Raw genomic sequence first — 16,990 nt, forward strand, 5'->3', positions numbered from 1 at the left:
AAAAAATGTTACTACACTTTTTTAAAATATCAAAGGTTCAAGTTTTGTCCTGTTTTAGTTTTGAACCAAATTGTGCTATTCTGCTTTTATACAAACCAGTTCACCATACAGTAGTACATTGGGTATGTGGGTATTAGCTTCATACACTTATCTGATACACGGGCAATACTTGGGCACAGCAGGACTTGTAAAAAGTATCTCTCATAATACTTCCATAATTCATGTGATTTGTGTGTCATTCTAGGAGTTGATGTTAAAACTCACTAAATATTCATTCTGACTTATTTAAGAAATATCCTGTGATGTTTCACAGCGCTAGTCCTTTAAAATGGATGGCAGATTTTTGTACAGAAAAAGGAGCTTTGTATTCCCATAGCATTTACATTTTTCTTGAATAAGCTAAAACTTCAGTTAATTTGAGGCAGAAGAAAAGCCTTGCCTCTCAGCCACTCACACTAAGGTTAGCCCATATTTTACTGAACTGTTGCAAGCGGAGCCTGGAATCACTTATTAATGCCAGAATCTCCTTGTAGTTTCTCTCTCAATGCATTACTTTAAAATTTGCATAATTGTTTAAAGTTGCATATTTTGCGGATACTGCCCCTGTTAAATGGTACAGGGAAGCACATTACATTACATTACTGACAGGATCAAAACAGAAAGTGACACTTTTATGCAGTTGTGTATTTTGTGAATCAGGCCTGTAATTGGAATGTGTTCATGATTTCCTTGACTCTGCCCTATGCTGCTCTGCCCCAGCTTCCCCCAAAATAATCCATGTAAACTCCAAGGATATTTAACACATTTTGAGCTGTCCGTTTCTATGTAGTTCCTTGTAAAGTAACTTGGGAATGATGATTCCAGCTCTGTAAGACGTGTTCAGACAGAAACTCACACATACACACAGCAATACATAAAGCACAAACCTGTTAAGGATTTCACCTTTTAAGAAATGACAGAATAATTACAGGACAACATGTCCTTCATGACTAAAAACAACCAAGCTAAAGTGCTTTCAAGGCTGGCATGGCCTACTTCTCTACTGGCAAGCTGCATAAATCATAAACTGTTAAGGGATTGATTCATGCAATATGTGATAGAGGAGTCAATATAGTATGTGTGCATATAAAATATGTACAACACATGCAGATACTGATCTAAATTCAGTTCTTAGTTATACATGTGAAAGAGCATACAAATAAATATATATATATTATAATATTAATATAAAATTTCCAGGATACTCACCCAGTCATGCTTTTCTAATGAAGGGTACATAAGTGCTTCCATTTTAAACCCTCTTCATGAGAGGTTTTTAATGGCTGTCAATTCAACCTCAGGCTGAAACTTGGTATATAAGAAGTTCTCAGGCCTGCAAGAATGTTTCTGGCTTTGTAAAACACAAAAATTCTTTTACCTCATTTTACCTATTTTTTGGCTGGATTAAGATTAAAATGTGTTTTAAAAGAAAAAAATCTTACCCTACCTACGTACACACTAAGACTGTATTTTTATAAATCTGTGTTGACACTTTGAGGTACATTAATGGGTCTTGGAGGGTCAGTTTGGTAAATTTTCTTGCAAGCCTCTATAATGAGATATGCTGCCATTGTCTTTCAGATACTGTGGATATTCTATACTAGTAAGATGGGGTTTCTCTTTCTGTACATTCTACTGTTCAGACTGCAAATATGCTCCTGTTTTAACTAAGGCCGAGGGACTCCTGAAGAATCCAAATGCAAGAGTGACCCAACCGCTGCAGGTTTTTTCCAGAAATTAAAGTTGTCTAGAAATCAAACCTACAAGAAAATTGTAGCTACTCCAAGCCCTGGGAACTACTTTGCCCCTACCTTAACTTTGAGGGACAAAGGACCCTTTATAGAACTTCTGTTTGTACATGAACAATTTTGCACACAGACATATAGACTGTTTTGACATGGTCATCTGCATGTGCAGGCATTAGATTCTATTTTTTGTTCATGCAGATAATAGAATTTACATGCACAAGACTTATTTTGGCTCAGTGTAGAGCTTGAGAGGACAGGTACTTAAAGTTTGAAGGACAAATGCACAGAAAGGGGCTGGTGGGATATATGGTAGCTGAGTTTGGAATATTGAAATAGAGATGCCACAAAGGAAAGACAAAGGTACAATTCTCATCTGTGTCTGAATTTCCCTGAGCACAGAAGGAATTTAAATACAAAGAGCAAAGTAACAATAGTATTAAAGGTACGCAATGGAGTTGGCACCCACCTTTTCCAAGCAGCCAGTCTGGTTGGATATGTGTGTGTCCTTTCAGTTCTGGTGATCCTTTTCAGAAGTTCTCAGTTTTTTTCCCCCAGCAACTCAGCCCTCCTGCCAAGTCACACACACTATCTGCATGTGAACCAGAACATAACCCTCCCAGGGTATACCATCCACCTGGGCCCATCTCAGTACCCCTCTGGTGGTGTCTAAAGCCCTCCCTGGGCTCAGTCTTTAAGTAGTCCTAGCCCTGGTATGCCACCATATCCCCAGGGCTTCCTCCCTGATGATGCTATTTTCCTGCAGCCTTCTCTGGACTCAGTCCCTACTCAGTCTCAGCAGCCAGCCAAGAGCTTCTTCACTGCTCCTCTGGTCCCTGCTAGCAAATTGGTTTTGGCTTAGTACTAGCAGCCAGCTAAGAGCCTCTCGCTCCCCCAGTCCTTGCCCTCACTGAGCTGTCTTTGGCCCTGCATCTCTTCCAGCCAGAACACAGTCCTTTCTTCTCCTGCTCCAAGCATAAACTAAGTGCTGCTCTGCTCTGCAGCTCCTTGTATATGGTCCTCCTGGCCCTTGATCGGCCGTTCCAGCAGCCCCTCTGATTGGTTGCTTCCTTGCAACCACTCTAGGCTACTTAGAGGACCTCTCCATCACTCCTTTCCTGGGCTGGATGTGACAGAACCCTGAGGCCTCCAGCAGGGGACCTTTGGGCCTAGTCCACCCCATCACAAGGTGACTTTCCATTATGCAAGATAGCATCTGAGACCCAAATGTTCCCCTCTGTACACATACTAGTAATTTTCTCACCTTTCGGGCCCAGTTCAGTGTCAGCCTTTCCACCACCTTTAATGTGATTTCAGTTGGACCCTAATACTCAGGGTTGGCTCCAGGCACCAGCTTAGCTAGCAGGTGCTTGGGGAGGCCACTTCGGAGAGGGGCGGCATGTCCAGCTATTCGGCAGCAATTCGGCGGAGGCTCCCTCACTCCCAGTCGGAATGAAAGACCTCCCGCTGAATTGCCGCAGATCGCGATTGCGGCTTTTTTTTTATTTTTATTTTTGGCTGCTTGGGGCAGCAAAACCCCTGGAGCTGGCCCTGTTAATACCTCACCTTAGTAGTATTAGAATTGTTAAATTATTAAGTGGAGACTGTAGATCATAATAGGCCAGATCCTCAACTGGTGTAAATCTGTGTAACTCCACTGATGTCAGAGGAGCTACATCAATTTATGCTAGCTAAGGACCTGGCCCTATAGGTTTAGATACCTAAAAAAGATTTTGAAGTGATGTAAATTCCCTAGTCTCCTATTTACCATCAACACTATCACATTTAGGGAAATTTGCATCCAGATCCAAACTTTGCAGTTCAAATCCTCCTCTAATTTCAGACGCAACCCATGACCCAAACTGGAGCCATTGCAGGTTGAGAACTATAATCTGGGATCCAATTTAAATTGGCAAAAGTCAATAAATTATGGTATCAGGCCAATTACTAGGCCCTGTCCTACATTCCTAACTCATACAAACATTTTTTGAAATCAGTAGGGGTCTCCCTGGTGTCAATGGGAGGTTTTCCTGAGTACGGACTTGACTTTATTTCAGTGTTCAGCTTCTATGATATTGAGACCACTACAGCAATGCGCTTATGCACCATGGGGTGAAATATGGATGGAATAGCAGCCTTAATTCTGAATTTCTCGGCTTGTCAGTTCATTTTATATATCATTAAATTGTATTGTGAAGGCTTTAGCCACATGAGCCCCATTGGAGTCATTGGGCCATATTCTCAGCTGGTGTAAATCAATGCTGCATCATTAAAGTAAATAGAACGCTGCTGATTTTCATGAGCTGAAGATCCGGCCCATTAGGAGTGACGTGGCTATAAAACCTTACACAGCACTTTGGAAGCGATACCCCTTCAGTGCTGCTGCAATGTAGTTTTTATGATATTTATGAGAAACCCACTTCTGTGTGGCTCAAAAGCACTAACTAACTCCCATCAACTTTATTCCCACTCCATAACTATTAATACTAATAATAACGAATGTTCTCAGTTATTGCTATCCTCTGCATCTCCCAGTGTGTGTGTCTGATTTTTTGCCTGTTTCTTAGGTTGTAACTGTATTTGTCTTGTTCTGTATATGTACACAAACATACAGAGAATGTTATTAGCAGGGATTGTCTTATACAGTGCAATATCCATGCTTAACAAATCCTGTTCTCTATGTGTGTGTAATACATGGAATACATTATTAGTCGGGGCTCTTTATTTGTCTTGTGTGACAGGTGTAATCCAGGTGCTTAATAAATAATATACAAACATGGATAAAATTATATACTAAATGTCTTGAAACACCTTCCTTTTTCACTTGGTAACTAATTAAATTATTCTTAGGCAAGAACATATTGTGTTAGCAGTTCCAGTGTCTAGACTGAACTCCACTGCACTATTGGCTGTGCCAATGATTTGGCATAAACAGTTGAGGTCGTTTTTTCTGACAGGCAAGTCATTGGAAAGTGTTTTGCAATAATTTCCTCTCAATTACCTTCTTGCTGTGGAGGGTGGGGATTCATACTTGGTGAGATGTGGTGGTAGGTGTGCATGTGCTTTTCTGTTATATGTTGGCTAGATCTTTGGTAAGCATAGGAAGAATATAGAGACATCCATTTTTTCCAGCTGCACAAATAATGGCAGCACTGATCTGTATTCTAGCAATTTTCTTTTTATATTCCATGGTAATATTGGAAAAATCTACCCAACCCAAATGCATCTTTTATTTGGTATATGTCTCCATTTAACAAATAAAATGTGTGGATGGTCCAGAATGTAAGACAGTCTCACTAAACATACTGCATATACAGCTCACTACAGTTTCAAAATACATAATGGCATTCTGGGTTGGAAGCTGTATAACCCATCTACAGCTGTTCACTTACCATGTGTAGCTAGTGGTTTGGATGTAATATATGTATATATATTTAATCCATGAAGGGCCAGATTTTCAGACTGGCTCTTAGGAAGAAGGAGGGAAAGAGTGGGAAGTCAAGAAAAGATGAGGGACTTTTTAGTACGGAGTGAGTGGCGCTAATATCCAGACATGTCACCACATTAATTCCATAATGCATACTACTTTTAGTAGCCATGACACTGGGAAATTTATTTATTCATATAGCTTCCTGTGTTGCTCAGCAGTGTAGTGTCTGACTGCCTAAGGGAAACCAGTAGAAGCTTCAGATTGTACTGTGCCTCAGTTCCAGTGAATAAAAGCTAAGTAGCATGCATCATCCAATCTGAACATTCCCTCTATTGTTTCTAATGGGTCATTGCAGATCCAGTCAGGACTGAAGTTCAGGCTTTAGACATCTTGCGAGATTGCATGAAGAAAGCATGGAGCACATCCAGAACCCAGTGATGTTTGCTTTGGGGCCCCTCACCATTACTGATGCTCTGGCTAAAAACAGCAATAGGGAAAGGCATAGTTTAATCTTTGGAGAGCTGTTTGAAGAATGGAGGCTAGGGAGACTTGCTTTATAGAGCAATATCCCTCTTCTTTGAAATCTGTACAATTATAAAAAACTGGTCATTGTCTGCCCTTGTGTGCATCTGTATTCAGACACAGGTTCATGGTATGCTAACTAAACCAGCATAACTTCTCTTAATTTTTTGTATATATATTTTAGTCATTGCATTTTAGACCATAATCCTCACCTAACTTATTAAACTTTCATTAGGTCCTGGGTGCCAAATTCAGGGGTGATGTGTAATTTGGACTCTGTGTGCCTTACTCAAGTTGGGAGGTATCTGAGCATGCTGATGAATAGATATGAATCTAAAAGGTATTTAAATTTGAGTAAAATGCACACTACGGGGGTAAATTACATTAACTGACTCTCTCTAGACTTTAAATTAGAACTAATTAAAATCACCTATAAATTCTTGAAAGCCTAGTCCATAGTTGTTCTATATTAATACTTAGGACTAAGGATAGAAAAGGGTCCAGGTGGCCTGCACAGAGGGTAAAAGGGATTCTTACTCCCTCTTTCTTCCTCAGGATCAATGGCCAAGTCTTGGGCCACTTAGGAATTTTTCTCTTAATTGGATTGCCCATTCCTACTCTTGTTTAAATTCACCCTAGGGATAAATACAGTTAGTTTTTCCTTCCAAGATACGGATATATAGCTCAAAAATATACAGGAAATTCAGAGAGGAGATGCTTTTCCAAAGGGTGGCAGGCAATGTAAAAAGAGGAGGGAACTAGCCCCAGTGAGAATGTAACATATATCCTCATCTCTATAAGTTTTTGAGAACTTAGAAAATTGTAAGTGCAAGTCAAAAGTACTGTATATTCCCAGGCAGCTTTAATTTGCATGACCAGCATGGTACTATAGATATTGGACACCTTGCAGCATTATTTGGGTCACATTTAACTGTTCTTGAACAATTGATTCTATGTATTAGGCATAAACAGGCTTTTTATCAGATATCAGGTGTCATGACTTCGCTTTTCACTCCATTTTCTTTGATAAACATCTATTCATTGTGGAGACATGGTGTATGGGTAATATCATTTATTGAAACAACTTCAGTTAGTGAAAGAGACAAGCTTTTGAACAAACCACATGTATTCATTGTGACCATTGCAAGAAAAGTTACGCTTGCTAATAGTGTCTGAATATCCCCATGCATTCCCTATTGCATGTAGGTATAGGGGCTTGTTCTCCACTTCACTCATGTTTCTTTTTTTCACAAATGATTGTTCTTTAAATGCCAGATTGCTCCCAGATGTGTACATCCGGGAAGCCACTGAGAGTTGGGTACTTACATCTGAGCCAAAAATGTGGCCCTCAGATGCCAGCACTGTAGGACAACTCATAATGTCTGTTGCACTTTTCTAAAAGGTGTTTGAGTACATTTACATTGATTATCCTCATTTTGTCACATAAATCCTTTGCCGCACTGCCCATGGAGCAGCAACAGGGGATGTGAGGGACAGTTGTTTTTCAGAAACCAGAAAATGATGAGCAGCTTTCAGTGCAGATAGAGATGGCAGGGGACTTTTAGCCAAGTATTTCCTGTGTGATATCCACTGGGGTTTTTCTTTGTGATACATTACATGTTAAGAATTGTTTTGTTCCCTTTTGTTTCTGGAAAAGAGATCCCCTTCCCAGTGTTCAAAATCTTTATTTAAATAGCATCAAGCAAACCTGCTTCAGAAGCTAGTGCCTGAGTATGTAAGTATACTTGCATTTTGGATATTTTTTAGCAGATTTCCATGAAGCCATTGCATCCATTGCCAAATAGAAGAGCTGCAGTTTAAAAAGACAAAAAAGCTGGCTTACACAAAGAAAGCTTTAAAAAGCCATCGGTGTATACTAGCATACTTTATTTAATCATCCTGTCATTAAAACTGTGCTTTGCAGCAGAATTCGAAACTGTAATATACTTCGAAGAAAGTCATAAAGAGCCAGACTTCCAAAATTAAATTAAAATGGCAGGTGCAATTTTGTGTGCATTTGGATTGCACAGGTTTATACACCTAAAATTGTGCATATGCAAAAAATACTTTATGTTTGCAAATGCAGTAGGCATGCACAAATCCAAGTTTTTGTGGGTGCAGAAGCTTGAATGTGAAAAACTGAGGATCAGATTCTCTGCTGATGTAAATGACCAGACTCTGCTAACATCAACAGAGCCAATTTGCGCCAGCTAAAGATTTGATTGGTTGGGTGCAAAAACTTAAGCATAGTAAAGGCTTGATCACAGTAAGGGCTGAGCACTCTAAGAAGTGTTAGACACTCAACTCCCAGTGACGTCAATGCAAGTTTAAGACCTCAGCATTCACAGTACTGAACTCTAAGTTACCTCTTCAATATCAGAGGCTGCGTTTGATGCACCTTTGAAAATTAGGCCCAAAATGTTCATTCTGTTTTAAAACAAAAAGCACTAAGATACACAGTGCACATTCTTTATAAGGGAGTTTCATGGGACAGAAATTTATTTTTTTGTGACAGATTCCCTTTAAGGACCCTTTTGAACACATTATCTCCACAAAGTTCCTTAAATTTGACTGTTTAAAATAGAATAAGTTGGAAAACTCCCTTCAATGTGTTTTCAATTGTAGACAATGGCACTTTCATCCAACAATTTTGAGGAGATAACTTTTAATTGCAACAATAAGAACCACATGGGCTATGATTGATGCAAACCTGATGTGTTCTCTGACTTTATTAATCTTTTTAATTAGAGTCAAAAGAATGCTTTATCTGTCGAGAAGGAGACGAGATGGGTCGTGACGCTCTGCTGCACTTCTGTGACTGCAAAAACCTGATTGCTCACCAGAAGTGTGTGTTAACCTGGATACAAAAGGTGAGGGAACTAACGCAGAATATTCTCTTCCATCTTGTACTGTGCAGAGTGAAAGACAATCTACCATATGTTGGTGTACTGTTATGATGAGCTTCCATTGGTTTTATCTGTGTTCTATAAACCTTTTACAAACATATGGTTACAAACTCAAGTTGAGGGCGAGAAAAGGAGGTGTCATTTTAAAACCTCCAGATGTCAGAGCACTTACTGACCAAGGACCCAATCCCGCAAGTTAATGAGAAAATCCTATATGGTGCTGTGTACCTCAATTCCTATTAGTTTTAGCAGGAGTTGGAAGTGTTCAGTTCCTCACAGCACCTTGTAAGATCAGATCCCAAGTGGCAACAGTTTGAAGGCATTATGATTTTGTATGTTGTGGACTACACAATAAGAGCGAGATGCTGACTTGGAGGGGTTTCCGCAACTCTTGTTTAATTTGAAGTAAAAATGGTTAATATTTTATATCAGAACTGGTTAATGTGTTCACAAGCCTGGAACATATGAAGGGTTTGGATTCAGTTTTCCCCATGGCTGAAACAATTGCAAACTAATAGGTAAGGTTTAGGTTTCATATATTTACTTAAGGCTAGTAGCCACATTGGAAAATATCATGTGACTTTTCCCATTTATTATAATTGTTCTTTATCATTCTTGATTTTATTAGTATAATTTTTTTCTGTTGTGACAATAATGTATAACTAGGCACCAAACCAAAAAAGCAAAGGCAAGACCTCTGTCTCAAAAAGCTTACATTCTAAAAGTATTACATATCAGGGCTTTGCGCAGAGAGGCATAAAGTGACAAAGTGTGGGTTAAATAGAGGGAAAAAAGTACAGGAAACGTATAAACTTAAGATCTTGAAAGGAGACCCAAAGCTACTGAATTATACCTAATTTTTGTGGTCAAAGCCACACATTTTGCATATTTTGATACAAAGCCCATAAATTAGCCTAAGTCAGCACAATAAATTAGTGAACCTTGGCAAAACGTTTTGCAAACCTGGACTCTGTTTCTCATTTGTATTGAAACAAAGGAGCAAGCAGTTTTCAGACTTTCGGAGTTGTGTGAACGTTTTGCACAGCTCTAGCAACAACATATAAATTACATGGATTTCAACCAGTGTTTTGGCTTGGTATTTTGTGCTAGAATGTTAGTACGTTGACTTTGGGTCTGACCCAAGGCCTTTGAAGTAAGTAAGAGTCTTTAGACTTCACTGGGCTTTGGATCAGATCTCCTGTTGTAAGGTGCTTTCTGGTGCCAAAGTGGGGAAGAGGGATGTATTAGTTGAAGGAAGGCAATGCAGAGAAAAATGAACTGTTAAAGAAATACTTGCCAGATATTTATGTTCAGTTCCCCCTCAAAGTAAATAAATACAAAGAAAATACAATGGACTGGGTTGGTGTGGGGGGTGGGCATGGACTAGTCTGTTATTTCTTTTAACATCAAGAGCCTGATACTTAAAAGGCTTCCAATATAATTGGCTCCATCTTTGCAACTACAATTAATTGCAGGCTGAAAATTACAAGTGCAATTAGTTGTTGGTGCAAATGCTAATACATCTGCCTCCCTGATTGTGGGCTGGTCTTGAGAGGTGCTGAGCATCACTTCAATGGGAGCTGCTGATGCTCAACACTTTTTGGGATTAAGCTCTATGTCTGCAAGTTAGGTAATAAGATTGCTTAAATGCTAATATGTGCAGCTGGAAAACTGGAAGATAAGTTGAGACCATTGTAAAAATTTGGTCTTTTTATTAAGTTTACTGACTAAATTGCTATCTTTAGTCAAGCCAGTTCAGGAACCCCTAGCAAAAATAACTCAAACACAGAGTATCAGAGGGTAGCTGTGTTAGTCTGTATCCACAAAAACAACGAGGAGTCCAGTGGCACCTTAAAGACTAACAGATTTATTTGGACATAAGCTTTCATGGGTAAAAAACCATCTGAAGAAAAAAATCTGCATCTGAAGAAGTGTTTGTTTTTTTACTGACGGAAGCTTTTGGCCAAATAAATCTGTTAGTCTTTAAGGTTCCACCGGACTCCTCGTATTTTTCAGAACACACAATTCCCTAGAACCACTCTTTAATGTAACAAGAGTGGTGTGCTAGGGAGTTAAAATATCCAGAAAGCTTGCATTTGTTTCAATCTGTCATACTCAGCATGGGGATGTATGGTGAAAGCATTTAGGGGGTTATTGCATCCTGGGATTCCTAGAAGGGTGCCCTGGCAAACATTACTACACACGTTTGTCATATCTAAATTATTAAGCAATTGAATTTAGCAGTAATGACTATGAATTAACCATCTGTCAAAGATAAGAAATGTCTGCTTTAACCCACAGGCTGCCATAGATGCCTTTATATGGTGCCCACAACATTCCTTTGGTTGCCAAAATGGAAAGTGGCAGCAGCACAAAAGTTAACTGAGGGGGATACATTCCCTTCCTTGTTCTGAGAAATGATTTGCTAGATTGTTTCAGCCAAGCTTTAGCAATAGACTAGAAGTCTTTTCTGCAGATTGTTTTGATTGTGAGAAGGAATGACGTCTTTAGATTGCAAATCAGCTGAATATTTCTCGCTTTCTAAGAATCAGGGGAGTTGATTTTTAATGTTACTTGAGATGTGATATATGTTGTCTAGAAGGTTCAGAATTTCTGAGGCCTACTGGGCCCTCAGTATAAATTTTCCTTTCCTTCCTTTCCTTCCTTGTCTAAATGAGGCAACTAGGCCTTTTAAAAGAAGGGTATCAGCACCTCCTAACAATGTTGGAGCAGTCTGATACCACTTGAGTATTGTGGATATTTACTTGCCCATCTTGTTACTTCACCGAATCAGGAAGTTGAATTGCATACTCAATACCAGAGCAAAATTTCCACAGAAATGAATGGAACAATTCATCCTAAAATAGGCATCAACCACTAGTCGATGACATCAAGTCATTCATTAATTATATATAATTATTTTTACTCTCTGCTTTTTACTCTAGGGGAACTTGCCTCCTTACACCTATTCTTTAACCTATGTTCTTTCATGCAGAACCTTCCTTAAGGTTTTTCTGCATACATTATTAAAGAAAAACCCAAAAAACACTAATTGTGTCACAGATAAACTATGCACTCTGAGCTGAATGGCTTGTATATACACAATTGCTAGTTCTGGTAAAAAGAAAATGGGAAAACCTTTTTATTGATATTTTCAACAAAGTTTCCCACGTTTTGTCAGAACAGTTTTATCGTGACTTGCACAATTATTTTTTAATCTATTTAGACAGCAAATGCCAGTAGAAATGATAGAAATACACTTGGTTCTGAGGTAGTTAGGCATCTTTGTTCCTACAATCAAGATCTTTTTACATTTTCCCATTCTCTAGCAAAATAATCAGGCGTGCTTTAAGACTTCTTTGTCTTTACAGCTTATGTGAACTTCCTTATAAAATTTCAGAATATTTAACAAATTTCTCTTGGCAGGAAAAACAAAAGCAAGAGCTTTAAGTGGCTGCTGTATCTAAAATTGTTTAAGTGTTTCTGCATTCCCTGAAAGTACAGCAGGTTGTTTACTTATTGCTAATACCTAAAATAATTACATTTTTCACATGTGTCTCTTGCAATATCTACATATAGGTACAAGACCTAATCATCAGCTGCACTAAGGAGAAAAAGTGGGAAAGTTTCTCTCTTCTCTCCCAATTGTGAGGCTGCCAGGGTCTGAAACAGACTTCAGTAACTTAGAGGAGTTATTTGGCTGCTCCAAGTTATGCCAGCTAGAGTGGCCACATAAATTGCCACTCTGTATGTCTTTATTGGAGGAATCCTCAACTGCCTATTTGAGATAATGAAGGCCCTTTTGCACAGCTGGAGCAGGGTTGAGGATCTAGCCCAGGGTCATAAAATTCTCTTCTCCTATATTGAATCTCTGTTTTGTGGCTACTCAAGAGGAATTGTGTGTCTGCATTTATTTACCTAGATAATTGTCCAAAAGATCCTTCTTCAAGTTCAGATCAGATTTTCTTTTTTCTTCATCTCACATTTACAGGGTTGCTTTTCTGCTGCTCCATGACAAAGCTGCGATAGAACATGTGGATGGTGTAAAAAGAAACATAACTTTTTCTCCCTAGTTTGTAGTGAGTTTAGGGGGATCATGTTGCTAGTATTTTAAAGATGTCCCATATTTGGTACATAAAGTCAGTATAGGGTGGAAGTTGTTATGTATTTCTGCAGTATTCACGTAATGGATCCTACACTGTGATACCAATATAGGATTTTGTACTCTGTATGATTTTTGTGCCAAAAATATTGTATGATGCAGTTCCTTTAAAAATAACCTTTCCTTGTATTTTTTTCTACAGTCGTCCTTCTATTTCCTTGAAATGTAGGTGGTCACCATAAGTTAACAACATTCTTTCTACTCTCCCTACATCTGCTTTGTGTTATCTGGTACTCACCTCTGACCCTGATATTCAACACAAGAATAAGACGAACTGCATCCTATTCAGCTGGCTGCTTGCACTTTAACTCCAAATGATCAGTGGCTGTTGAATTAGCATGTGCCAGGAGCAGAAATTGCTGAGGCAGCATCAGGGCTATTCAAACAGAGCTCTTCCATCTTCTTTTACATTTGGGATAATTAAGCAGGCCTCCAGGAATAAGCATGTCAGCAGAGTATATTTTTAGGGGAAAACTTTTATATAGACTAGGGTTAGGCTTCCCTGAAATAAAACAAGTCCAATATTGACTTATAACAGGAAGAAATTTGACAACAAAATATTTGTTTTGCTTACTTACTGAGTCAGTACATTGTACATCTACATAGAAAATCTGTATCATTCCCTGCAGAGACATTACTCTCTAAAATGTTGACAGCCCAAACTCTGGATTAGTAGCATCTTACTCCAGGACTAATCTTATACTTTGATGGGGCTATTCATAGAGTAAGGTGCTATTCACTGTATGAGAATCTGAACCTAAATGTGAAGGTTCCTTTTGACCGTATCACATCAAAACCCTTCTGATAGTCTCCCGATCCGCAAGGAGGAATTAGAGTGGCTTATTTGGACCCTGTTGTGGAGGAAACAGGACTGCTGACTTGCCTGCCAAAAGTGGAATGATTAAAACTTTGGGAACTGCCAAAAATAGAAACAGAATCTGTTTGTTTTTTGGACTTTTTGTCCTTTCTTCTTCCTTTGATTGGTGAGGTGTGAGGGAATAGCCTCTTACAGTCCAATAATCCTCAAACCCACAATCCCACAATTTAAATTATGGCTCTAGTCGTACAGTGCTATTTGCTGAACAATGTGGTTGTCCTATGTGATAATTTCCAGCATCCTGTAGTGTTCTACAAGACTCTCAAACTCTCTTCTGCCATATTTGATTCCCTCTGCAGCTGCTTTTGAAGTATTAAAATGCAGATTTGAGAACTGGCAGTGCGGCAAGGAGTGTATCTTACTGACTGTTTATGTTTGCCAAAACATTTCTATCCCTTGGTGGTTGACAGTAAAGCATATGGTATTTATACAGGTCCCAAGTGCAAGAGCTCATTGTACCAATGAGTCTGCCACAATTTTAAAATGATGGACTCACACCAGGAAAAGCTGTTCTTCTGATGGTGATAGATCAGTGTGTCTAGGTACAAGGCCATCATCTGGCCTACAAATGTGAGAATACTCAGTGACACAGATTTTTTCTTAAACAGCTGTGCTTCTTCACTTGCCAAGTACATATCTTTATGCATATCTGTATTTATATTTCACACCATTGACCAGGGAACACTAGGTGCTGAAGATGCTAATTATATAATTACAAGAGTATAGTAAAACCACATGAAGGATGATAAGGAAAAACTCAGTAGAACTCATGTTACGAAATAAAAATCCATGTATGACTTTTAGATTGCAAGCTCCCCATTCTGAGTACAGTGCCAGCTAGTCAAAGATGAATTCAGATGACACTGTGAAGGGGATCTGTTTTCCTGTTCCCAGTGTGTGCATGTACATATAATATATGTATGTTTACAGTAGGCATTTTTTTATTTTACCAGCGGGTTAAGATACAATTCTTAAACAGGTGAGCATCTCAACAAAAATCAATTTTTTTTTTGGGAAGGGGCATACTGAAACAGCAAGGTTAGCAAAGAATTTTAGAGGTGTTATAAAGGACTGAGTTTGCACCGTGTTAAAAGTCATGAAAAAAATCTATCTTTTGGCTCCTTCCTGACTCTGCCTATTTTAATAAGTGGTTTGGTTAATTTGAAAAGTAGTTCCGTGAGTAAGAGACTTGGGTTTCGGGCACCGCATCAAAATTGTATGTGCTTAGGGAACACTCTTGAAGTGTGTGTGGGCTTGGGGGCTGGGTTTTTTTTCTTCTTTGGAGATTGTAAATTATTTGTGGTGGAATTCTTCTCGTTATGAGTTATTTTTTTACAACTGTTAAATAAATAAATACTATGGGCTGATTCAGCCCCAAGTAGCCTGCATTCACTTTTTCTTTCTTATCAGAAAGAGTGTTGCAAGTATCCAAATACAGTAATTGTGCCATTTGTTTGTCATGCCCGTTTTTGACTATGGGTTACTCAGTAGATGTCTAAAATTATCCTTAACCACATATTATAAAGTCCAGAACTGTAATCCTAAAATAATTATCTTGGTAAGTGCTTCTCAGTTGCCACTAGGCAATAACTGCATCCCTGTCCTCTTAAAAGGAGTTTAAAATGAAGACACAAGTTTCATATTCTTATTTAATTTTGTTGAGAGAAAACCAAGAAAATAATATTTTAAATAATTGCATTTGGGCCCCTGTGAGATATCAGCATAATTTTACGTAATATACCTTTATTTAATATGCATTTATTGATTAATAAACACATTCTGTTTGTAAACCAAATGATTGGTCCAGTGGCACAAAACAATAATGCAATGAAGCCTCTAATTCATTAAATTGGAATATAGGGATTGAATTACTAATTTATGTTGGTTTTAATATCATGTTATAAATTATACTATTCTAAAATGTAGAAGGAAAATATTTCCCATGACGGTGGTTACCTACAGTTCCAACTAGTAATGTTATATATGACTCCAGGGAGATGAAGTAGGGGGAGGCACTGGAGATTTTGCAGCCTGACATGGTTTAGTGTAGTGTGTGTTGCAATAGCCACAACTTTAAAAATCAACCAATTTTTTTAAAAACTGAAAGTTTTGTACAGTAGTCGTTAGAAACAGGTAGATATTGGAATACTGGCCTGTGAGATAACTGAACAAGAAAGTCAAGTATTAGAAAAAATTAACAGGGAGAGAGAGAGAGAGACTTCATAAATCTTAAGTGGTTTCAGTTCATTTCTGTCCATCTTAGCGTTTTATTCAGGAAAAAACATGCCTTAAAACCCTCATCTTCAGTATTTCACAGCCTGCTGTTTACGTCTCCCCTTTTGTGGTCTTTTTAGCTAAAGAGTCCCCTGCTTAAATGCCTCAGAAGCTGCTTGGAGAAACCAACAGAAAGTCCACTTGAACGCACACTAGATTATCTCCAAAGGTTTCATGTTGCTCTTGGGTCTCCGCTCCCTAGTGAGAGACAGGCTGGAACTCCCTAGAACTCAGGCTGGAACTCAGACTTCAGCCCTGTGAGACACAGGCACACCAACCTCCTTCTGAAAACTGCCAGGGTCTCCAGTGTGCCACTATTTCAAAAACCTTCTGTTTATTTGTTACTGATGTACAAGGAGAAGCTTCCTGAGTAACAGGAATATTTAATGGAATCCTTTCTCAGATCCACCGGCAGTTAGTCATTTCAGTGATCTAAGGGGGAATGTGAGGTGGTCTTCCCCTTTGTTAGATCACTCATCACTCCTAAGCCTTCTTTTCGGGCTCCACTTCAGAAATCAGTCATGAATGTTCTATTATTGAACAGCGATTACATGCAATAAGGCAAAATTTGCAAGGTTTTAAGGGTGGCCACACTAATATTCAAAGAGGTGAACATCTCCAATATAAATACTACAAATGGACTGAAGTTAACAAGAATCTATGAAATGGCATGAGAATGGTGATGAAGCAAGAAAATCACCAGTAAAATGGCACCATAGGAATGATACCACTATGATGAGACTATTTTAAACTGCAGGAAGGCTCTCTTTCTCTCTAGCATACACATTCATTTCTTTCTTTTGATTTCTAGTATTTTGGGTCATCTCTCATCTGATTCACAAAAGGAAAGAGCAAGATTGTATGTAAACTATCCAGATTTAAATTTGAAGTTGTTTCAGTCCTTCATGGGGAGAGGAAATTCAAACTTCCTTTTGTAATTAGATGAATGGGCTCAGCCTTGCCAGGATCATAGCACTGCCTGAGGGTTGCTGAGCTCTCACATCTCCCGGTGAAGTCAGTGGGAATTGAGGGTGC

The 16,990-nt window shown here is 38.7% G+C and overlaps 1 protein-coding gene across 3 annotated transcripts in view; it reads left to right on the top strand.

The window, feature by feature from the left end:
- The window catches only part of LOC115655731, a 210,219-nt gene that overhangs the window by 17,389 nt on the left and 175,840 nt on the right, over positions 1-16,990 (top strand). For all 3 annotated transcript variants that reach the window (XM_030571470.1, XM_030571471.1, XM_030571472.1), the window contains one exon: positions 8,485-8,606. In XM_030571470.1, the coding sequence (XP_030427330.1) occupies positions 8,485-8,606 (122 nt within the window). The remainder of the gene's footprint in view (positions 1-8,484; positions 8,607-16,990) is intronic.

Source organism: Gopherus evgoodei, chromosome 8, assembly GCF_007399415.2.
Source record: "Gopherus evgoodei ecotype Sinaloan lineage chromosome 8, rGopEvg1_v1.p, whole genome shotgun sequence".
In the NCBI taxonomy this organism is placed as follows: Eukaryota; Metazoa; Chordata; order Testudines; family Testudinidae; genus Gopherus; species Gopherus evgoodei.